The 23,149-nt window shown below is 67.5% G+C and overlaps 1 protein-coding gene across 4 annotated transcripts in view; it reads left to right on the forward strand.

Moving 5' to 3' along the window:
* The window catches only part of RXRA (retinoid X receptor alpha), a 91,256-nt gene extending 71,532 nt beyond the window's left edge, over positions 1 to 19,724 (forward strand). For all 4 annotated transcript variants that reach the window (XM_047768864.1, XM_047768866.1, XM_047768865.1 and 1 more), the window contains exons 5-10: positions 7,192 to 7,361; positions 9,598 to 9,727; positions 11,390 to 11,522; positions 12,958 to 13,049; positions 14,512 to 14,617; positions 16,183 to 19,724. In XM_047768864.1, the coding sequence (XP_047624820.1) occupies positions 7,192 to 7,361; positions 9,598 to 9,727; positions 11,390 to 11,522; positions 12,958 to 13,049; positions 14,512 to 14,617; positions 16,183 to 16,330 (779 nt within the window). In that variant the 3' untranslated portion in view covers positions 16,331 to 19,724. The remainder of the gene's footprint in view (positions 1 to 7,191; positions 7,362 to 9,597; positions 9,728 to 11,389; positions 11,523 to 12,957; positions 13,050 to 14,511; positions 14,618 to 16,182) is intronic.
* Positions 19,725 to 23,149: the final 3,425 nt, after the last annotated feature.

A 23,149-nucleotide genomic window follows, 5' to 3' on the forward strand; every position in this document is an offset into this window, starting at 1 on the left:
TGGATTTGTGACGTGTCACTGAGCGTTTTTTAGGGGCAGGTGGGGAAGGGTGGCATAGAAGCTCACTGTCGCGCTGTGGAAATTGTCAGGCTGTGCAGCCAGACCGGCCGGGGCCCAGTGTTCACTCCTCACGGTGCCTGCTGTCGGTGGGCCCCGGTCGCTCCGTTGCGGTTTTGGTGGCTCCTGTGTTCTGGTGGCTCCTCTCCGTTTTGGTCCGTGTCTGTGCTGAGTGCTGGGTGCTGGGTGCGGAGTGCTGGGCACAGAGTGGGCCCATCCCCCGAGTCTCATGCCCGCCCTCTTGGGGTTGGGAGGTGCTGTCTGGGGTCAGGGTCGCCCGTCTGGCTGTTCCCACCGTCCACGCGTGGCTCGGGTCTGTCTGCCTCCCCCTCCCCAGCTTGTCGGGGTCCCCAGGCTGGTGGCTCACCACCGAGGACTGTCCTCGCTGGGGAACTGCAGGTTTCATCTCATTGCCTTTGTTTTTGTTTTAATCCCTTCAACCCCCATTGCTCTTGGTGAGAAACCAAAAGCTGGGCTGGGCTGCAAGGGCGCCCGAGGGGTGCAGCGATGGGCAGGGGGCTCGGCCGCAGCCCTTGGAGGGGCGGTGTATCTGTGGGCCCCACAGAGGCTGCCTGGGCTCCCGTGTGCGCTGAGCGGCTGGCCTGGCCACGTGTCTGCCCGCCAGGCTTTTCGGACCTGGGCGAAGAGAGCTTGGTCTGCCCTGTGTGCGGGTAGAGAAACTGAGCCCGCAGGCTCCAGGGCTTGTCCGGGGTCCCGTGCTGGACCTGGGCCCCAGCTTCTGGTGCAGACCTTTCTCCTTTAGGCTGTTGGGAGGGCAGAGGAAGCGTGTGCTTGGCTGGGGGGGGCAGGTGTGCCCAGCTGCAGTTCCTCTGGCCGCCTCCGTGTGGTCAGGGTGGGCTTGCTGGGGGTGGCGAGCACAGCATTGTTCTGAAGGGTGGAATCTTGGGCGGGAGGCAAGCATGTGGTGGGCGGTGGATGAGGGGGCGCCCGGGCGGCGGCCGGGTGCCCTGTGGGAGTAGGAAGGGCGAGGTGGGGCCTGACGTGCAGCCTGAAGCTCCCTGGGGGCCGCCACGGCACAGAGTGCGGCTGGATGAGCCCCCGAGAGCATGCCCTCGCTGAGCTTACCACCCGAGTGCTGGGCACACAGCATGAGCTGCGGGCGTCCGCCTGTTGAGCCCAACCGTCAGCAGCCAGGCACGGCCCCAGGTGTGATCCCTGCTGACTTGGGGTGAAGCCCAGGGAACCGTGGGAGCCCAGAGGGGGCCCCTGGCCCAGCTGTGGGCTTCGGGCAAGGCTCGGACAGACGGATGTCCAGGTGTCCACCTGAGGAGTGGAAGGGGGTTCAGGGGACCACGGGCCCAGCTGGAGGGGGCAGCGTGTGCAGAGGCTGCCAATGTCAGCAGACATGGCCCCCGGCGGGGCCCCGGGGCTGTCCACTGAGTGCTGCTGACCCCTTCCCGAGGCCTGTCCATCTGTAAGCCTGGGCATCGTCAGACTCCAGCTGCTGGTCCCCCGGGGCCTGGGGGAGAGGGGACGACCCCATGCTCGCGTCCCATGGGCGCTGCAGTCTCGGGGCTGGGGCGTCCCCGTGCCTGGCCCCTCCCCAGTGCTCCCCAGCGCTGGGTCTCGTGGCCTCGCTGTCAGGAGCGCCGGCTGTTGTGGGGCCCCTGTGGGCACCCTCTCCTCGTCACACACATGCTCAGCCACCGTGGTGCCGTGATGCCGGCCCCACACCTCCCAGGTGGATGGGGGCGGTGCAGGGAAGAGCGGCTCACAGGGGCCTCGGGGCCCAGGACCGGCAGGGCCCGGGCGGCTCCCGTTTGCCCAGCCCAGAGCCACGTGGCCCGTGCTCTCCCGTCTGGGGCATAAATCTGGAGCTTTGGCCGCGCTCCCCAGGCAGCACGGCCCTCCAGCCTGATTTATGGGTCATTAGATAAATACCTGATCCCATCAGGACCCACCTCCCTCTTGCCGCCTGCTGGATTTATAAGTCACGAACAGGCAGTAAAAACCCTCCTACACAGCTCTTCCGAGCTCCAAACACAACGTACGACTCTCCTTGCCAGCCGTGGAGGGTGGTTCTGTGCGGCCCTGAGAGCCCTGGTCGGGGGGGCGGGGGGGGCGCAGGACGAGGCCTGGGCCTCCTGCCGGGTGGGCTCTGTCCTCCGGGGGCTGCCAGCACCTGTTACCTATGCCCGTGGGAGGAGCGCCGCTGGCCCTGGTGCAGCCTCGGTGCCGTCTCATTGATGACGGGCCAGAGGCGTGGGGGAGGGGGGCCGGGGCGGGGGTCGCGCCCCCTCCCCTGCCTTGCAGCCCGCAGCTGGGCGCTGTCGCAGGCAGTGGTCCTGAACTCGGGCTCCTCACCCCTCGGCGTCCTGGGATGACCCCACAGGAGGGCTCCCGGGCAGTGGCAGGGTTCTTGGCGGCCTGAGTCTGGGCAGTGTGGCTGTCCTGGGGACGGGGCCCATGTGCCACTCCCTCCTCGGCCAGGAGCACACAAGACAGCTCCCAAGGCCAGCCCGAGCCCTCCTAAGTGCCTGCCCCGTGACCGGCGGCTTTGCCTTCTGGCCTTGGTGCCACACCGGTACAGGTGAGGCCCGCACCCAGGCCATATTGCCCAGGGCAGCGCTGGGGCGGAGCAGCTCAGGGCTGGCTCGCGGGTGGGCTGAGGGGGACCCCATCCCCTCGCTGGCCAGTGAGGGGTGCCTCAGGCTGACAGCATCCAGTGTGGGGTGACCGTGGGGGCCTAAGCACACACACGCAGCCCCGGGGACTTGGACACGTTTCTCTGCACTCGGGGTGGGAGGACCAGGTGGGACGTGCCCTGCGGGCCCACCCGGGCTGAGCCCCGGCTGTCAGCTGAGCCTGCGGCTGCAAGGCTGGGGGCCGCAGGCGCCCCTGCTCTGCTGAAGGAGGCAGGCCCCGCGGCCAGGGCTGCCCAGTCCGATGGGGGGGACCCGGCCCGGGCTGGAGGGTCACCCTGCCGGCCCGCCTCTCTGTGTCCTTCCTCCCTCAGGAAGGCCTCTCCCCGCTTCCTTCCTGCCTCCTTCGCTTCCTGAGCCCCGTCTCCTGACTCCGAAGGACCGGGGTGTGGGGACGCAGTGCGCAGAGGGTGTGCATGGGCACGCGCGGCCCCCACTTGCTGCCACAGAGAAGGAGCTCCAGCTGGGTTCTGTGCCCCCGGCCCCGTCAACTTGGGGCCCACGGTCCCATCCCCTGAGCCTCAGTTTCCTTGTGGGGGTGTCAGAAAGGCTGCCCCAGGGCCTGTCGGGAGGAACGTGGCTGGGAGAGGGGTCGGGAGTGGGGGGCCACAGCGTGCGAGCGTGGGATCCATCACCCTGTGTGCAGACAGCTCGTCTGGCTTGAGTCCTGGGGGTCGGGTGGGGGGTGTCTTTTGAGACCGAGCAGGTAACTCACCCTGTGACCTCTGGCAGGGGCGTCCCCTTCAGCCCCAAGGCCAGGTGGCTGGGCCAGAGCCTTTTGGTGGAATCCAGTCCTGCCTGCCTCTGAGGCCGTGGGGGGAGGTAGGAAGCGCCTGCCGGCCGTGCCAGGCAGAGAAGCTCGCAGGCCTGAGATGCCCCCGCCGCCCCAGCTCCCAGCTTCCTGTCTGGCCCCAGCAGCCTGGAGGGGCAATGGGCGATGGGGCAGGTCGGGGGTGTCCCACTGTGGCTGAGGGGCCGCTGCCCCCCCCCAACCTTGGGGACGCTGGTTCTGTTTGGCCTTGAGCCCCCTCCAGGCCTGTGCTGGGCTGCGGGGGAGGGCTCAGCCCTAGGGTTTTCCCGGGGATCCCCAGCGCAGCCTCCCCCGCCCGGGCGGCAGCGTCCCCTCCCTGTGCCGGGCCCTCCGCTCCCCACACTCAGGGCCGGGAGGATAACGAGGCCCTGTCTTCGCCGACGCCTCCCGCCCGAGGCTTCCCGGCGCCAGCGGGACGTAAGTCAAACATGACTACGTCTAGAAGGTGATGGAGCTGGCAAAACATGAATCCCCGGGCTGCCTCCTGCCCCCTCCGCCGTCTATAAATAAAACCATAATATTTATAATGATGCTGCTCAGAGCTGCCGGGCCCTTCACGGCTTCAAATGCTTCACAAAGCGCTCGCTAATTAATTCTCGCCGCCCCCGTGCAGGAGGCAGGTGCGGGGGGGACCCTCGCCCGCTCCCCTGCTGGGGGCGCCACCTCCACGCGGAGGGCCACCTCGTGCGGGACTTCCTGTGCCCCGCGCTGTCTGTGGAGTCGGAGGAGATCCCGTCACTGGGCCACTATGTGGGGAGTGTGGGAGCGGGAGGCGCAGAGACGGAGCCAGGAGCATCCCGAGGGCATCGCCTTGTGGATCCAGCCTGGATGTGATGGGGCCGGTGCTGTCACTCTCCCCGTGTGGCCCAGGAAGCTGGGGTGCAGAGAGGCCAGGGGCCCAGCCGGGCCACACAGCTGTTGGGGAAGAGGAAGGTCTGACTTCAGAGCCTGGAGCTTTCAGCTGCCTCTCCTAAGCGCTCAGCCATGCCCTGTGGTGTTCCGGGCGTTTCCCCGCCTGGTAAAATGGGCCTCTCAGCTGTGTCCTGGCTCTGTGGGCTTAGGATTCCATCCAGAGGACAGACCTGGGGGACGCCCTCTGCAGGGGCTCAGGGACACTGGCCCGCGGGGTTTTGGGCCCCATCACACCAGATGCTGACACAGGCCAGCCTGTGTGGCTGCCTCTCACCGGGTCCACCCTGCTGGTCTATGACCTTGTCCCCTAGGACAGACGGTGATGCAAGGGGGTGCCCTGTGTTAGCCCAGCACCTGCTCGCTGTGTGGGGAGGGGCCAGAGCCAGGCCTGCCAGCTGGAGCTCCCCACCCAGCCCCACTGGCGGTCAGAGTTTCCAGGAGCTCCAGCCTTGCTTGCAAAAGCTCCAGCCCGAGGCCTCCCTCCTGGCTCGGTGGGCCAGCTGGTGTGATCTGAAGCGTCGGCCGGGCTTGCCCGGGTCTCACCACATGGGTGGAAAGCCCCTCACGCAAGTCAGCGCGGCGCCTGGGTGCGGGAGCACGCGGCCCTGGCGCAGCCTCCGTGGCCATGTTTCAATGCAGGAGGGGTGCAGGGCCCGCCCTCAGGGAGCCCCGCGGCCCCGAGAGGCACAGGTGGGTCCCAGCATCTCTGAAGGGCCGTCGGTGGGGCTGGCAGGAGGCGCCTGCCACAGCGTGGTGGACAGGGGTCGACGTGGGCTGTCGCAGAGCTGCGGGCAGTGCTACGGGAACTGCAGAGGCCTGGGGGAGCCCCAGGCAGTGGCACTGGGGAGCCCTCACACCCCCAGGCCTGGAGGAGGGTGAGGAGGTTGCCTTGCAGAGCCCCTGGGGCTGTGGCCTGAGGAGGACGTGGCCTCGGAGAACCGTGGCTGGGCGGGGCGGGGGGCACCAGAGCCCTGATGCCCCTCCTTTCTGCTGGTCCCTACTTGCCACACCCACCCGACACCAAGGGGGAGGGGGCCTGGGTGGGTCTGGAGGTGCGTGGGGGGCTGCGTGTGCTGCAGGGGACGTGCCCCGAGGGTGATGGTGTGTAGGAAGCCTTGTGAGGGGCTGCGCCTTTCTGGCCTCCGGCAGGCCTGTCCTGGCAGTTGGACCAGGAAAGAGGTGGGGGCACTGACAGAGGTTCAGTGGGGAGGGGGCTTGGAGATGAATTTGGGGACACAAGTTTGGGATGGGTCAGAAATAGGGAGAAGACGTTCAGGTGGGAATAGGGCTGGAGGTGGGGAGGCACCAGCTTCTGGCCGTCCTGCAGGCGTCCCCGGGAGGCCCTGAAGGCCCCGTCGCTGAGCCCCCGTCTGCAGGGCTGGCCGAGGCGGGCAGGGGGCCAGCGAGCCTGCAGCTGTTGAAGTCAGCCGGCCTGAGTCAGCCCCTGTGCGTGGGCTGAACGGGCTGCAGGCTCGGCTTCCTGCTCCCTTTGCTGTCTTCTCTCTGAATGTCCCGCCTGCAGGGCCCCCAGGAGTGGGCCGCTGGGGGGACCTCGTGGTGCTGTGGCTCCGAGCGTGGCTGGGGGAGCAGGATGGTCCCTAGAGAGGCAGAGGAGTTAGCGGCCGTGTGGCCTGGGCCCAAGCAGGGTGGGCTGGTGACTTGTCCCTTCCCTCTGTCAGGGCCGGGCCTGTGGCTGGTGCGGTCTGCAGAGCCCTCGAGGGCCTTCACGCTTGCGCAGCTGCGCCTCTGAGCCCTGAGGTCCATTCAGGCGGGAGTGGTCTGGGAGTTGGGCTGCGTGGTGGCCGTGGCCACCTCCTGTTCCACCCCTCGAGGCCCAGTGTGGTGCCCGTCCAATTCTCAAAGCTCGGGGACTCTGGCAGGGGGCGAGCTGCCCATGCCACCAGCCCCTCTTGGGAAAGGGCAGCTTGAGCTACAAGGTCTGAGATCGAGGGTCTGCGGACGCCCAGCCGTGGCGTGCCCGGTCTCAGCCTTTCTCCCATGTGGGTCTCCTTGGGGACAGCGTTACAGTGACTGTTCCCTCTCTGCCTCCTCCCATCAGCTTCACTCCCTGGGCTTCCCAGAAACGAGCCCTCACCTCCGACGACTCCAGTGGCTCAGCCTGCCACCCTGGTGCTGCCCCCTGCCCCCGCCCCTGCCAGGCTGTCCCAGCTTGGGCCCTCTCCCCCCTGTTCCTTTCTGGGGGCACCTTGGACCCTGTCTAGAGCTGGGCCCGGCTCTCCCGAGTCGTACCCCGTCCCTCGTCCTGACTCTCCCCTGCTCCCCCCGGCCCCCACCACGAGAGGCCCTTTTGTCGCGCTGCTCTGCCCCGGCTCTGGGCCTTTGCTGAGGTTACTGCTCCTGCCTCCCTTGTTATCCCTGGTTCTCCTGTCCCTTCAATGTCACTGCCGCTTGTTTCAGGAAGCCTTCCCGAGTCCATCGCTCATCAAAGCCCTTTTAACTCCTTGTCGGGATCCCCGCTGAATCGTCAGCTTCCCCAGAGCCAGGCCCCCTCCACCCGGTGTGAACAGTCGTTGGTTGAATGAATTAACGAGAGGCGACAGGCTCGGTTCCAGAGCGGGCACGGCCACCGGAGGCCAGGCGTGGGGCAGAGGCGGGGCGGCGGTCTGGCCGGTCTGAGCAGGGCTCTTCTCCCGGACCCTGGCTGGCCTTGGGGCTGCGCCTCCGGGAGCAGGTGCTGCTCGGGCCCTGGCGGCGGAGGGGCTGACCGGCAGCCTCCCCGTGCTGCAGCCGTGCAGGAGGAGCGGCAGCGGGGCAAGGACCGCGGAGAGAACGAGGTGGAGTCCACGAGCAGCGCCAACGAGGACATGCCGGTGGAGAAGATCCTGGAGGCTGAGCTGGCCGTCGAGCCCAAGACCGAGACGTACGTGGAGGCGAACGTGGGGCTGAACCCCAGCTCGGTGAGTGCGCCCCGTCCGCCCCGTCTGCTGGGCCGGCGCTGCGGCAGGCCTTGCGGTTGCCTCTGAGCCGCGACCCACCCCGGCCGGTGTCCAGCCGGTGTCAGAGGTTCTGGGTCTGCCCCAGGTTTGCGGGCAGTGTTGGGTCTAGACTGCGTCTGTCTCCCCCGTGTAGGTTCCGGGCTGGCACCTGAGCCCAGCCCGGTCCTGAGGTGGTTGTGCAGGTGGCCTCTGTCCCTCTCCTGTCCCCAACTCACTGCGGCCCAGACCCACGGCCTCCGGCTGCACTGGGTGCACCCTGCCCATCCCCCACCTGCCGCGGGGCCTTTGCAGGAGCTGCTCCCTCTGTCCCTGCTGAGACTTCTGTCTCAGAAAGGGGTCACATCTGCGGGGGGGCCCTTTCCCTCAGGATCCCCCTCGGGCCCCTTTTATGGCGTCAGCCTTCTGGGCCCCTAGCACGTGGGGGCCCCGCAGTGGCGTGTGTGGCGGGTCAGTCTCCCTCCCCGCCAGGGAAGGCATGTGCGGGGCTCTGAAGGCAGGCCCCCTCCTTCCTGGGGTGCCGCGTCTGGTGGCGGCAGGACCCCCTCGGCTTTGCTCCTCGGGGGTGCTGTCCCCTCTCTGGTCTGGGCCACCCTCCACCCCGTCTCCAGTGCCAGCGAGGGGAGCCCCTAGAGAAACGCCAGGAGATCTGTGAAGGTCCACTAGCCCTAGCTTTGTCAAAAGTAAGGACACTACTTGGGAGAAACAAACCTGCCACCTGCTCCGCGTGTGGCTGCGGAGCCGGCCGAGGGCAGCCCTTGCTCGGGAGCACCTGTGGTTCCGTGACTGGCCCTACCTGCCTCCTAGGTCTCACCTTCTGAGTCCACCTGGGTCCCCCCGCTGCCCTCCTCAGGCCAGCCTCTTAGGCTGGCACCTCTTGAGCCCAGGAGAGCCTCAGGCCTCTGCCTGGGGCCCTGCTGTCACCTCCCAGGACAGGGAAGGTCCCCCCCTCTTGGGTACGAGGCTGGAGCTTATGAAACATCTGCCATTGAGCGAGGCCCGTTTCGTCTCTGGGTGGGAATCCAGGCTCAGACGTGCCCACGGCCACCCTGTGGGGTGGAGCAGGGCAGAACTGGAGCCCCTGGCCCAGAGCGGCCCCTCAGGCCTCGCCCTTCCCCTCGGCCATGGCTGCCGTCACCCATCAGGCGGGATGGGCACTCACAGGGTGCCTTGGGCTTGGGCCCGTGATGCCCCGGGCCTGGTGGGAGCCCATGCTGCTGGTGGACGCACCCAGAAGGTTGGCGGGGAGCAGACGGAGGAGGGGCTGGCCCCCTGCAGCCGAGGGACTTTGGGGGCGTCTGGGTGCGGGCGTCAGGCCACCTCTTCCAGCTGGGGGCCACAGGCTGACTGGCCACGCGCCCCAGAAGCCCCGGCCGCCACCTCCCCCTGCAGCCCCCGGTCCCCTTTCCACACACCACCCTGTCACCCTGGCGGCCTTGGTGCCAGCTTGTCACCAGGTGTCCCGCGGGAGCCCTCAGCAGGCCCTTCGGGGGCGGCTCGTTTGGACCGTGTCCCTGGAGGGCGGATGGTTTCTGTCACGAGAGGCTTGTCCCAGGAGGCCCCCGGGTGCGGATGCCCGGCCATCGTGGTTTCTGGAGTGAGGGGTTTCCGCATCCCGGCCGGGCATCAGTTCCCTGGGACTCAGAGGCGTCGCCATCCGAGCCCCGGGGGCCGGAGCTGGGAGCCGCCGAGGCCCGCCTGGCTTTCCTCGTCTGGGAGGGTGGCTTTCTGGAGGCCTCAGTGCACCCCGTCTGTCTGTCACCTCCGAGGCTCTGCGGCTGCTGGGAGAAGTGACCCCAGACTGGGTGTCGAGAGCAACACAGGGCGGATGTCTCACGCCTCCCGAGGCCACAGGTCTGATCTGCGTCCCCGGCCGAGTCGGGGCCCCTGCAGCCTGGCTCCTCGGGGCGAAGGCGCGTCTCCGGCCTCAAGGCCAGCAGCCTCCTCTCCTCCACCGGCTCTGAGCTCCTCCCCCCTGTAGTGAGGACCCCCTTGTGATGGCGCTGGGCGCCCCCCCCCCCCCCTTAGGGTAACCTCCCACCGCAGCACCCTTGACTCCGTCACGTCCGCAGCCTCTGTTGCCGTGGAAAGTGGCACCTTCGTGGGGTCTGGGACGTGCGTGTCTCTGGGGGCATGATTTAGCCCCTCCGGGGAAGGGTCTGGGGGCCGGGGTGCTAACTGCGGTGCCCCCTGCCCCCAGCCCAATGACCCCGTCACCAACATCTGCCAAGCGGCCGACAAGCAGCTCTTCACCCTGGTGGAGTGGGCCAAGCGGGTCCCACACTTCTCCGAGCTGCCCCTGGACGACCAGGTCATCCTGCTGAGGGCAGGTGAGTGGCCCGGCCCGCGGGCGCGGGGGGTGCGGGAGGGCCTTGGGGCCCCCCCGGTGGGGGGGGGGGAACGGGGCCTTCCTCCTGCCGGGTGGGGCTCCCGCTCCAGCGCTGCCCCCCTCTGGCCTCGGCCCCCCCTGCCCCCCAGAAGAGGGTATTCAGTTTGGGGGTCGCTCCTGGTGGCCTTCAAAGAGGTAAAGGGCTGTCGGGGGGCCGTGGAGAGGGAGGGTGAGCGTGTCTGGCGGGGTTGCCCTTGGGGTCTGTTCTGCCTTCTTCCCGCACTGAGGCTTCAGCCCCTTTCCTAGGCTGGGTTTACCGTCTGTGTACCTGGTGCCCATAAAAGCGTGCTCTGCACAGGACCTGTGACAGGATGGGGCAGGACGGGGTGTTGGAACACGGAGGGCAGGAGCATTCGCTCTGGGCATGGGGTCAGGCCGGAGTCCGGACGAGGCTGCCGCCCTCTGAGCCGTTGCCTCATTTGGAAAGCGGGCACAGCAGACGTGCCGCGGGGAGGCCGGTTTCTGCTGTGAGGCACAGGTCCTGGGTGCAAGTTCCTGCTGGAGAGAGTGCAGGGGCGGGCGAGCTGGGAGGGCCACCCCTCCCGCGGCCCCTCCCCATGTCCTGGGCCCTGCGGGCTGCACCCAGCTCTGCAGCCGCCTCCAGACCCTCGTGCACCAGGCCTGAGTGGGGAGCCGCAGGGGTGTCAGGCCAGCCCAGCCCAGGGCCGGCCAGGCTCTGGGTGTTCTTGGGGCAGGGGGACCGGTGGCAGCTGGGTCAGAGGAGGCCGGGGCTGGGCAGGCCTGGAGGTGGGGAAGGTGGGAGTGAGAGACCCAGAGTGATGGCGGAGCGGCTGGGACAGATCTGGGCGGGGTGGGGGGAGCTCGGGGGCTGGTTCTGCCCCTTGCAGAACCCTCCTCTCCCTGGGCCGCTTCCCCGGTGAAATGGGGCTGATGCCTGCCCTGTAGGACGACCCCGTGGTACCTGCTGGCTCCTGCCTGGAACCTCTGGGCGCCCGGAGGGGGCGGGGCTGTGACAGTTCCTAGTCGTGTCCCGCGGGAGGTGGTGAACGCTGTCCGGTGTACTGGTCCCTGAGACACTTGCGCACAGAGTAGGTCTGTCCCCCTGCCTGGTCCTTGCCTCGCTGCTGGGCATGCTGGGCCCGAGGGCTGGAGAGCGGTGGCTTGGCCTTTGGCTCCAGATCGCCTTGTGTCAGCTCAGTGCTTGACCATTTGGTGGCATCCACCATGTGTCCGTCTCTGGGAGTTGGCCGTTGGGCCAGTGGGCGGCAGCTGGCGTGGGGCTGCTGGAGAGGGTCGAGGGAGCTCCCGCGAGCTCCTTGGCACAGCATCTTGGCCCTTGCAGAAGGTGACTTCCCTGGCACCTGCGTTTGGGAGCCCCTGAGTTAAATTGGCTATAGGACATGTCATGTGCGGGACTTCTCAGGGCCTTTACTGTGCCAGTGTGCCCCGGAGAGGCCTTTCCCAGGCGTCTGTGCTCAGGAGCTTCCTTTCTGTGGGACGTTTGCAGGCTCGAGGCTCCCCGGAGCCCATTCTGGGAACCCCGGCCTGGGTTCCCCAAGGAATGGGTCTGAGGTTTGCCTTTGGGGGCAGGGCGGCCTGGGGCCCGGAGACGTGGTGACCGTGTGCCCCCCTCCTCCTGCAGGCTGGAACGAGCTGCTCATCGCCTCCTTCTCGCACCGCTCCATAGCCGTGAAGGACGGCATCCTCCTGGCCACGGGGCTGCACGTGCACCGCAACAGCGCCCACAGCGCGGGGGTGGGCGCCATCTTTGACAGGTGGGGGCCCGCCCAGGGCACGGCCCGCTTGGCATCTGTCCTGTTCTCGAAGGTTCTACGTGTGGAAAGGTCCTGGCGCTACCATAAGATTTCCTGGGGCTACCGACAACTACAGTCAGCATCTGGGTTCCCTTCCTTCCTGTCCTTCTGAAAATCCTGCACGTGGGGAGAAGGCGCTGCTGTTTTAAAGCAAAGACAGGTTACGCTGTCGCTAGACTTGCCTGGCGGCTGTCACGGTGGACACGTGGGGACTCTTTCGCGCGCTCATGCCTCAGAGCCCACGTGTGCCTGCTCGCTGCCCTGTCCCTGGGCACTAGCTGCCTCTGAGTGCTGCTCTTGGCGTATCCCCATTGGGGCGGGGACAGGGGGCCAGTGCGGGTGGCTGGGCAGGCGTGTCCGTTCTGGTGGCTCCCAAATCACGGCTCGACTGTGCTGCAGGCGAGGCAGATGGGAGCTGCCCGCTCCTGTGTCTGGCTGGCCTTGCCTATGAGCCCGGAGGACCTGGGTGTCAACTCAGCCAGCCGGAGCGGGAAGCGCTGGAAAAGGGGCGCAGCCCAGGTGTGGCACGTGGGAAGGAGCAGGCCAGGGAGGAGGAGGCAGGAGGGGTCCTAGGCGAGCCCTGAGAACAGGAGCTTTGAAGGGGGAGGGGAGCAGAGCCCCCCCCCCACTCCGGTCACCCTGGGGATACCTGCGGGCACAGGGCTGCCCCATGGGATGGCGCAGGTGGGACAAAGTGCAGCCCCAGACCGCCCTGTCTGCGCCATGCACTGTGGGCAGGTGCTGGTGTGGACAGGCCCCGGGGTGTCTCTGCTACAGGCCGTCGCAGGGCCTTTCACAGCTCAGGTGCAGAAGTGCCACCCAAGGGGGCAGCGGGGGGCAGCATTTGTTCCCCATAGAAGCCGCCCCTGAGGGCACCTCCGCCAGGATGTTTAGAAATGCAGCCCCTGCCTCACACCAGCTGGCACTTCCATGGTTCTCAGCTGCTGGAGAGGTGACAGTGGTGGGGGTCTGGTAGGTGGCTGATGACAGGAGGGGAACAGAGCCGCCCTGCAGTGGGGAAGGGGCCGGGGACATGGCCTTCCCATGGACTCGAGGGCTGTGGTGCCCGGGCTCGGCCTCAGGCTGCGCCCGCCTGCAGCCCGGCGGGCCCCTGGGCCGGTGGGCCTTGCCCCCGACGTCCAGGGCTCTGGCTCACCCCAGCTGTCACGAGGTCCCACTTCAGCCCCCAGGTTCCCCAGAAACAAATCCCACGCGCAGACCCTCTTGAGTGAGAGGAGAGGAGCCCACCGCTGGGGCGGAACCGGACAGGCGGCGGCTCCCGGGTTCGCCGTGGCCGTCTCAGCCGCCCTCCGGGCCCAGACCGGGCTTCCCGGGCCTCCGGGGTTCCGGGGAGAGGGCGCGGTCTGACCCGAAGCCTGCCCCCGCTCCCCCGCAGGGTGCTGACGGAGCTGGTGTCCAAGATGAGGGACATGCAGATGGACAAGACGGAGCTCGGCTGCCTGCGCGCCATCGTCCTCTTCAACCCGGGTGCGCCTCCTCCCCGCCGCCGCCCGCCCCCCGGGCCCAGCCCCGTCCTGCCTGCGCTGCCGCCTCGGCCAGCGGCCCCTCGCCTGGGCCCTCATGGGTTTCTCCCTTGTGATGGGGGCGCAGCCGTGCTGCCCTCTTCTCGAGGCCCACGTGAGGGTCAGACTGGCTCGGTCAGCCGAGCTCATCCTCCGTGTCCGGTCGAGGCCTCCTGGAGCTCTGGGGGTCTTGGGCTGGGTGGGGACGTCGGGGGCAGGTTCCGGGCTGACTCGGTGTTCTGGGGAGAGGGGCAGGGGGCCGACCAGGTGGCGAGGAGGATGGGGCGGCCCCAGGGGTGGAGGGCCCCGACTCCCTGCTCTCGGTCAGCTCCAGCGCTGAGAGGCGGGGCCCGGGGTCCCCTCGGGGGAGAGCCCGTTTCCCCAGGTTTGTGCTCCAGCCGTGACCCTGCCCTGCAGAATCTGCATTGAAGCTGTGTGTGGCTTGGCTGCTGGTTCACCCGATGGGGCCTGGGTGTGGGTGTTCGCCCAGGACAGGAGTTAGCACAGCCCCAGGGCCGGGGGACCCCGGCTGCCGAGGAGCCTGGCAGGTTCCCAAAGCTCTTAGGACCCCCGGCCACCATCGCATTCGCTCTGGGCCATGGGCCTGTGCCGGACGTCAGGCAGCGTGGGCTGGGCTGTGTGGGACCCGTCGCCCTGGGCCTCGGAGGACCTGACAGTGGGCCTGTCCCACGGCTGAGCCTCCAGGCGCTACAGCGGCTTCAGACCAGCAATGGGTTGGTGGGGCTGCCCTGGCCTCTGGTCCCTTTGCCACCAGGAGGGACCACCTCCCCCAGCTGAGACCAGATTTGGGGCTGTGTGAGCCCGAATCCCGATGCCCAGTGGTGGGTGCTGTCGGGGGCAGTGAGGAAAGAAGCTGGCCCAGCGTCAGTTTGGGGGTGACTGCGGGAGAGGACGGAGCCCTGCCCGGCCTGGGACTCCCCAGGACAGCTCGGGTCGGCCCTCGCTCCCGTGGCCTCACCCCTGGGCCTGGGGGTTTGGGCGGCCCTGGTGCTGGCATCTCTGTCCACAGGCAGAGCCCCTTCCACACTGGGCTCCGGCCCCAGGGTCCCTGGGCTCAGGATGGCCTTATGGCCGCCCTGCCCCCACCCCTGACCCGGGAGGGGCCTGGCTGCTTCGGGAAGAGACTGCGAACCCTTCTTTCGGGTCTGAGGGCCTCAGACCCAGGGCTGCAGAAGCTTTGAGAGTTGACCTGATTGCTGTGGTGGCCAGGAGCTGGCAGGGCAGGCTCAGCCCCCTTTTCAGAGGGGGGAGCTGAAGGACAGAAGCTCAGGGACTGGGCCAAGGTCAGGTGGCCAGCGAGCGGCAGGGTGAGCCTCCGGTGCAGGGCAGCCTCGTCCCAGTGGGTCTGTGGGTTCCTGGGGCAGCTTCCCAGGGGGCTCTGACCTGCGGTCCCTGCTCCCTCGCAGACTCCAAGGGACTCTCGAACCCGGCCGAGGTGGAGGCCCTTCGTGAGAAGGTCTACGCGTCCCTGGAGGCGTACTGCAAACACAAGTACCCCGAGCAGCCCGGAAGGTGAGCCCCGGACCGACCTCAGGGTCTCCCTCCAGGCCCTCTGCCCAGGCAGGGCCACCCCCAGCCCTTCAGACACGCGGGTGGGTTAGAAGGCGCTGCCCCTCGTCCGTCCAGGGCCGTGCTCCTGGCCCCACGCACACGCTCTCACACTTTCCTGCAGCCCCACCGAAAGGATGGGCCCTGTGCCGGCACATAGTAGGTAACGTGTCCCTGCCCAAAGAGGCGGGGCCCTGGTCGCTTGTCTCTAGCAGCGACAGTGCCAGCACACAGTAGGTGCTTTGTAGACAGGTGCAGAGCAGATGGCCGAGGCGTGGCCTGGGTGCAGAGCTTGACTGGAAGGGCTGGAATTGTCTCTTTTCTGGGTCCACAGTGCCAGGCGCACAGTGGGTGTCCGGGTGAGGGGGAGGTTGGTGGCTTCGCGGCCTTTCAGGTCTCCTGCCCTGATCGGACCCGCTTCCTCCCAAAGGGGGTCTCCTGGGAGCGGGTGGGGGTCCCCCCCAGCCCTAGGCCTCCCTCTCCCCCTTCCCACCCCACCGACTGGGACTGGCGCACACAGGGTTACCCGCCCTGCTTGGCCTCATCTGGTTTGGTTTAAAGTGAGACTTCCCGGAGGAGGAGGGGGAGGGGGAGGGGCCGCAGGCCCGCCTGTTTTTCCTGGCCTCCGGCCCCAGCCCATCTCGCCAGCTCAGCAGAAAACGGCTCGTTCCCTGGCCCTGCTCCAGCCTCTAAGCTGCGCTTTTGCCTTTAAAACACGGGTTGTGTTGCAGCCAAGCACGGGGCTGTCCCCCTGAAATACAGACATTGTTAATAATTAATGAGGCCCCGGGGGGTCCCTGGAGGGTCGTGCGGAGAGAGCTGGCAGCACGCGGGCTGGGGACGAGGAGGGGCAGACATGGGTGTCCCTGGAGGGACCTCTGGCCCCGTCCCCACACGGCCCTGTCCTTGGCGGCAGAGCCACTGAGCCTGGCTTTCCTCCTCCAAGAGCCCCCCAGAGGCTCCCCCATCAGTGTCCTCCCCCGAAACTGCCCGGGGGAGGACCCGGCCTGCAGAGGCTTCCCTCCCACCCGCCCTCCGGGCAGCCAGCAGAGCCCCTCCGAAGGTGAGGGCTGGTGGGGGCGCCCTGGAGCTGGTCCTTTCTGAGAAGGGCCTGTCGCTCAGGCTCCAGGGCTGCTTCCCCCGCAGGCCTCCCTCGGCCAGCGGCACGGCTGGGACTCAGAGCAGCCCTTGTGGCTCTCCCTCCTGCTTAAAACCCTGCCGCGGCTCCCTGCGGCCCTGGGAGGAAGCCCACGTGTTGTGACTTTGCCCAAAGCCCTGTCCAGCCCGGCCCCGTCCAGCCGCCGTCTCCCCCTGGCCCTTCCTCCGGGATCTCCGCCCCGAAGGGCTTCTTCCCAGGTCTGCACCCCCCCTCTGCGCTCCCGGCCGCCGGGCCGCCTGCCGCCTTCCCTGCCCAGAGCCGTCCTGCCTCCGAGGCTCCGCGCAGGCGGCCCCCAGCCCAGCGGCGGCAGTGCCCGGGGCTGGGCGGGGGGGCCGTGGCCCGGGCCCCTCACGCGGCTCGGCTCCCGCAGGTTCGCCAAGCTGCTGCTGCGCCTGCCGGCCCTGCGCTCCATCGGCCTCAAGTGCCTGGAACACCTCTTCTTCTTCAAGCTCATCGGGGACACGCCCATCGACACCTTCCTCATGGAGATGCTGGAGGCCCCCCACCAAATGACCTAGGCCCGCGGGCCGCCCTCCGCCTGGCCGCCGGCCGCTCTTCTCAGCCAGCTCGTCTGCCCCCGCTCGCCTGGCTGTTTGGACTCCGGGAGTGGCCCGTCCCTGCTAAGCCTGAGATGTGCTGCCGCCCTGTTACCTTCCATTCTGCTCGTCTGGACCGGGCAGCGGCTTTCCTGGGGCGGCCGCTGGAGTGGCAGGAGCCGGCGGGAGCCCCGGCCAGGCCCGCCAGGCTCTCCCCGGGGGACGCCCGGGGGACTCACAGACGGGTCTTGGGCCCCTGGCCCTGGAGCTGCCCCCCGTCAGAGGGCAGCTTCGTTCGGTCACGGTTGTCGCTGGTTTGGGAAGTCTCCCGTGCGAGGTCCTCTGTGTGGGGTGCCCTGCCTTCGTGGCCCGCCAGCCCGGGCCCACCCACCAGCAGGAGGAGGGGACGGGTGGGGTGGGGGGGGGGCGGGCGTTTCATGGAGGAAGGCCCCTCCTGGCCCCCAGGGAGAGGAGAGGGGCTCGGGGGCGGGTGGCCTCGCCTTCCCTCAGAGCCAAGGGTGAGGAGCCACCCCCTTTTCCAAAGATGACTTTCCGCTTCACCCCCGAGCCAATCAGAACAGGAGCCGACCTCTGCGCAGGGCTGGGGCCACCTCAAGGCTGCAGAGACGGGGGTCGCCCACCCCCACCTCCGCTTTCCCTTTGCGTTGTCGTGGTTTCAGCTTCTTGCCCAACATGGTCCCGCACACCCCAGGGTGCCCCCGATCTTCCACAGCCGGCCCCTGGGCCTGGAGGGCTGGCCTGCTGTCTGCCCTTCCTGGAACCCCTGGGGGGGGCTAGGCCGACTCGGGCTCTGCTGACCTCTCAAGGCCAGAGGTCACCCCCCAGCAGGCCCACGGGGACGGAGGGAGGAGGGTTGGTCCTTGGGCAGCCGTGTCCAAGGATGGAGAGCTGGAGGGACCTGTGGGCACAGCCGGGGCTTGGGGGGTGGGGAGGCCTCGGTCCAGAGCTCTCTGGGGGCACAGACCCCTTCGCGGGCTCTTCAGATCAAGGCCCTTGAGTGTCAGCATCCTCAGCTGGATGCCCCTTGGGGTCCGGTCTGGGTGACGGAGCCCTGAGTGGGAGCTCCAGCAACACCTGCTCTGGCCGAGGGCCCCCCGCCAGCCCTGGGCCCTTCGTGCTGTAACGCCCCCCCCCCTTAGGTCTCACTGCTTTGCCTTTAGGACTTCTAACCCTGTGAACCCAGCCTTCGCCAGTAGTGGGGGCCTGACCTGGGCGGGGGGCGGGGGTCCCATCTTCCCAGCCCCACAGGGGGAGCTCTGTCAAGCCCGTCTTTCCCCTGCCCCCACCAGAGACCCGGAGCTGGGGTGAGGGCAGGGCTTGTGCCCGCTCTCCCCGAGGCCGCGTCCCCAGGTGGTGCGGGCCCTGACTGGGGCTCCCCTGCACCCCTGGGGCTGGGTGGGGAGAGGCCTGCCTCCAGGCCTCCGTGGGGAAGAGTCCGTTCTTCGCTGTCCCGAGTCTGGCCCAAGATGAGCGTGAGGCCTGGGTGCAGGTGTGGGAGAGTCCACGGACGCCCCCGTTCTCTTGCCCCACCCCCAGCCTGGTGGCCCAGGAGAGGCGAGGCGTCCCCTGCCCCGTGGGCACTTTCCCTGTCCACCCTCTGAGGCAGAGATGGGGCGAGCCAGGCCTGCCCAACTGTCCCTCCTCCCAGACTCTCCCCGAAAGTCTTGGCAGCCTTTGGGGGCATGGTGGTGTCAGGCAGGGTGACACAGGCGCCCTCGGGTCCTCCCTCCGGGGACCCCCACACCCAGCACCCCTGGTGCCTTCTGCAGCCAGGTGCACCCCATCCGCACCCGGCCCCCTCCGGCTCCCTCGGGCCTCTTGGGAATGTGGTGGCTCCCGTGGAGACAGCCCAGGTTGGAGCCCTTTGTTGGGGGGCCGCCTCTCGGGCTGGCCACGTGTCCAGCCCTGAGGTCCCCAGGCCACCCCCTCGCGAAGGCAGAGCCTCCCCAGCCCCTGGCCGCCCGAGGCCATACCCGCAGCATCTTGGGCCGTGGGGCCGCCCTCCCCGCTCCAACCCGGTCTGCGGTCCTGGTCCACGTGGCGCTGTTGGAAAAGGAGACGGTGGGGGAAGGGCCGACTCAGCAGAGAGGTCGCCCGATGTAACCAGCCCTCCTAGGGTGACCAAGCTGGTTCAACTGAGGTGGTTTTTTGTAATTATTATTATTGTTATTATTGTTTGGTGGGACAATCTTTAATTTTCTAAAGATAACGCTAACATCAGCTCGTTAGCCACCGTGTGCCCGGCCCGCCTCGGCCTGCTGGTGTTTCCAGCGTGCTCCCCCGAGGCGTCACCTCCCTGCCTGGACATCAGATGGGGCCCCCGTGGCCAAGGAGTGAAGATGACCGTGTCCTGGGGCCCGACGGTGTCAGCACGGCTGGCCTCAGGGGAGACGGCCCGGACTCCCGTGTCCGGGTGTCCGGGGGGGTGGGGGGCTTCAGGCTGGCAGGTCCGTGGCAAAGCGCTGGAGACCCTCCTCCGCGGGGGCCCGGCTGGAACGCGCAGCCCTTGGAAGTGGGCTGATGTTGTCCCCATCACGGAAAGCGGGCGTGTGTGCAGACCTGTGCGCCCCCCGCAGACACGCAGCGGCTACCAGCGTCTCCTGTTTGTTTTCCACCAAGACTCCCCCCGGCCCCCGATTTCCTATAAATTTGCTTCTTGTAAGCAGGTGCGTAAGGACCCCGCCCTTGGTGAAATCCGGGATCGAGTGACTGTCTCGAGGCCAGGAGATGCATCTATTTTCAGATGCTTTGGAGCAAACAGCTTTAGCAGTTCCCAGCCCTTAGCAATGCCTTAGCCGGGCCTCGCAGCTCACACTTTAGAGAGAATGGCAAATACAGAGAGAAGCGATGTCTAAAGCATCAGGAAAGGTAGAAAAAAAAATCTATTTTTGTACAAATGTAATTTTATCCCTCATGTATACTTGGAGGGTGCGGCGGGAGGGGGGCTTGTTTTGTTTCTGCTTCTAGAGACGGAGGCGAGAAGCTTTCTGAGTGAACGTTCGGACGTGAGGCGGAGCGGAGGAGGGGGCTCCCGGGACGGGGCGCGCAGGCTTCGGACGACCCCCGCCGCGTCGCTGTGCGCCCTCCGGGCCAGGAGATTGGGCCTGAGACTTTCAAGGGTTTTCTTCCCCTTTCGAGTAATTTTTAAGCCTTGCTCTGTTCTGTCCGTGTTGCCAGCTGGCCTTCCTGCGACTCTGACTGTGAAATTACTTGCCCACATGATTGTTCTCGAAGACACCGTGGCTGCAGGTGCCGGGGATGGATGGATCTTGGGATTAGGATTGTGGAAAGAGAAAGGCAGAGAAAAGCCGTGAGAAGAGAAACAAACAAAACATGAGCGTTTAAAAATACACCACCACCCCTGCTGCTTTGTTCCGGGGGGTTCTCCCGTGTGGGTCTGGAAGTCCGCCAGGCTGGGGGGCCCTGGCGCGGGAGGGTCTGCTGGGCTCCCCCTGACCGGGCCGGTCCACATGAGGTGCCCAGCTGCCCTCCACAGTGGTGGTGGCTGGGCCAAGGCAGTGAGCCTCTGGCCTGGGGCTGCTGGGCGCCTTGGCTCTTTCTCTGCACCACAGAGCTCCTGGGAGCCCCCCCGCCCCCGGGCCTGGAGAGGGCTGTCCCCCGCATTCACGAGACGGGGCGTGTGGCCACCTGCCCTGCCCCGGGTCCACACCGGCCCGAATGGCTAGGAGGTTCACGCACAGCCACAGAATGAGTGATGTCATCTAACTGCCATTAACGACCAGGTGGTGACGCCCCGTCTGCTCCAGCCCGTCTCCATGCTGTCTGGGAGCTGGGCTGGGCCCGGCCGCAGATTGGCAAAGGTGCCCAAACATTCTGGTGCCCTGCTGTCCAGCGGGCACCCTCCGGGGAGGCCCCGGGGATCCTGGGGCTGGAATCTTGAGGCCCTGCCTGGTGGACGACAGAGCCAAGGGCACAGGCGCCCTCAGGGGGGCTTGTGACCAGAGAGGCAGGGCTCCCCTGTGGACCACCCCCCGTGTGCTTGCGTACGTGTGACACACGGTGTTCACACAGATGCTGATACAGGCCTGTGCCACCCCCCCCGCCCCCATGCTTGTGAAAGCCCCAGGAAGCTCATGGTGGGTGATTCGGGCACCGCGTTTCCCTCCCCCATCCTGAGGTGTGTTGGGGGGACTGTGACCCGAAACCCGGTGGCTCCCGCCCCAACTGTGGCTGCAGGGTGGTGCCAGCGGGACTCGAAGCAGGTGGCGCTGACGCCTTTGCCGCCACTTTGAGACGCACTGCCAGGTCGGCTGCTGGTCGTGAGGGCCTCCCGGGGTCAGGGCTCGGCCTTGCCCTCCGGAGCCCTGCCCGGGCCCCCCCCGGAAGGGGTGGGTGTGGGGAGACAGCCCCCCACCGGCCTCTGGTTTCCTGCCATAGAATATACCAGCCGCGGGCCCCCTGCTTGGTCTGGAAAGGGGTCCGTCCTGGCGGCCTGGAGAATTGGAGGGTTGGCTCCCCATCCAGGGCCACTTGCCCTGCCTCCCCCACACCCAGGGCCCCAGCAGGGGCGTCTCGAGTAGGGCGTGAGGGCACAGTTGTGCCGGGGCCCTGGGGAGAGACAGCTGCCATGGCTGCAGGGTAGGGAGGGGCCCAGGGCTCAGTGTCCTTGCAGGCTCCCCAGCCGGAGCAGTGACCCAGATGGCCTGCCTGGGCCCCGTGCCCCCCAGACATCATCCTGGGCTCCAGGCACTACACCTGGGGTGGCAGGGTTACCCTGGAGGAGCAGGAGCAAAGGCGTCAGCAGCCAAGAGGCGGGGGAGTCCAGGTGGGCAGGGCTGCGACACCGTTTCTTGCAGTCAGCTGTGCCCGCAGCCTCCAGAGGCAGGGGCAGTGCCCGGTGCCACTGAGCATCCACCGGTCAAATGGAGACCCACAGGCCGTCCATGGGCATTGCATGGCAACCTGGCTTTGGGCCTCCCTGCTGCCTCCAGTTGCCATGGTGACTCCTGCCCAGGGCAGCCCCCTGGACCAGAGATGCTGGGCCTGATAAGTTCATCAGCAGCAGGGTCAGGTGGTGACAGGCCGAGCCGCCAGGGCTCGGGGTTTGTGACCTGAGAGGCGAGGGCTGGGTGGCGGGGTGGGGAGGCTCTCAGCTAGGACAGTGCTGAGCGCCCAGTGACGGCAAAGGGCTGGCCCTGCGTAATGAGGAAAAGGGCAGGCGTGGGAAGCAGGGGGCAGCCTGGGAAGATGGGCTGAGCCCCCCAGAGCAGGCCGCCCTGGCCCAGAAGACAGAGGAGTGGGTGTCGTGGCTGGGCCCAAGGGCAGCAGCACCCAGAGCGGCGAGCACCCTGCCGAGGTGGGGGGTGGGGGCCTCAGGCAGGAAGGGGCGGGCCAGCCCTGGATGCCCACGCAGCCCCATCTGCCCCCAGATTTGGGGGGCACTGCCTTGTCTGCCAGCCCGGCAGGGTCCCCAGGGGAGCTGCCAGCCTGCTGCCTGCAGACTTTGCAGGCCTCCTGCCCCTCGGCGCATCCTGGCTGCTGTGACCTCATGGATTCAGTGCAGAGTGGATTGGCCATTTCATCGGGGTGTCCCCGGCCCTGCAGCCACAGAATCCTTCTCCCCAGAAGCCCCACAGGAGGCTGGGAGGGGGCCGTGTTCCTAGGAGGGGCCCTGAGACGGGCGACGGAGCCAGAAACAGGACCCGCCCAGTGCCCAGTCCCTGCTCCGACGGACCCCCCCCCCCCCCCCGGAAGGGTGCACTGGATGCCTCAGAAGGATGCTGCAGCACCAAGGGGCCCCAGGTGTGAGGCGGCACTGCCCCCTGCTGGAGGTGCCGGGAAGCGCCCACTCTGGTCCCTCAGGTCCCGGGTCCCTTCTGTCTGCAGGCACTTCCTGTACTCACCACGCTGCGTCCCAAACCGATTATCAAAGGGTCAGGGCGTGTGCGGGGGTGGCACTGGTGCTTTGCAAAGATGCCCGGAGTGGGCTGGGCAGCAGAGTCCTACTGTGCGCTCGGTCCGGGCAGGGGGGTGGGGAGTGGGGCAGGTCCTGCCCTCCCTGGGCCTCCCTGTCCACAACGAGGACAGACGTGTCCACCTCCCAGGACCCTCGTGACAAGGGGTGCAAAGCCCCAGTCATCCAGAAAAGGCTCTGAAGTCACCACTTCCTGTTTGACTTTGCTGTGAAGAGGCGGTCACGCTGGGGCAGACGGTTTATGAGGCAGATGTTGGCCAGGAGCGTCTAATAAGTCCAGGCCCACAGCCAGAGGGGCCCGGGGGGTGGGGGCCGCCCTGTCCCCCACAGTGGTCCTGATGCAGCTTTGCGAAGCCCGCCCTGGCTGGGGAGCGACAGGGGAGCCACCAAAGGCGGGCCTCCATCTTCGTGCCATCGTCCCCAGCAGCTGCCAGTGCCTGGCTGGGGCCACCGGGGGGGGGGTGCACAAGGCTCAGGATGCCAGACCTGGGGTCCAACCTCAGTGGAAGATCGGGGGACAGCACGCTCTCCCCCGTCTATGGAGCTGTAGTGAGCAGGTGCTGCGAAGGCTCAGAGCAGAGTGATAACCTCACCAGAGCTGCGTAGCCCCATTGCTCAGGCAAGAAACTGAGGCCAGGAGAGGAGGTGATGGCTCGGGCTCAGCTCCGCTGTGGAACCCAGGCTGCCCAGGGGAGCAGGTGGGGCCCCAGGTGCCTGGGAGGAGCAGCCCTGGCAGAGATGCCTGTACCATCTGCTGCCGCCCCTCATCCTCGGGGAGGCAGGTAGGGGCTGGGCGGTGGGTCCGACCTCCTTAGATGCCCAAGGCCACTTGAGAGCTCAGCAAG

The sequence above is a fragment of the Phacochoerus africanus genome, chromosome 2 (assembly GCF_016906955.1).
Source record: "Phacochoerus africanus isolate WHEZ1 chromosome 2, ROS_Pafr_v1, whole genome shotgun sequence".
Classification (NCBI taxonomy): domain Eukaryota; kingdom Metazoa; phylum Chordata; class Mammalia; order Artiodactyla; family Suidae; genus Phacochoerus; species Phacochoerus africanus.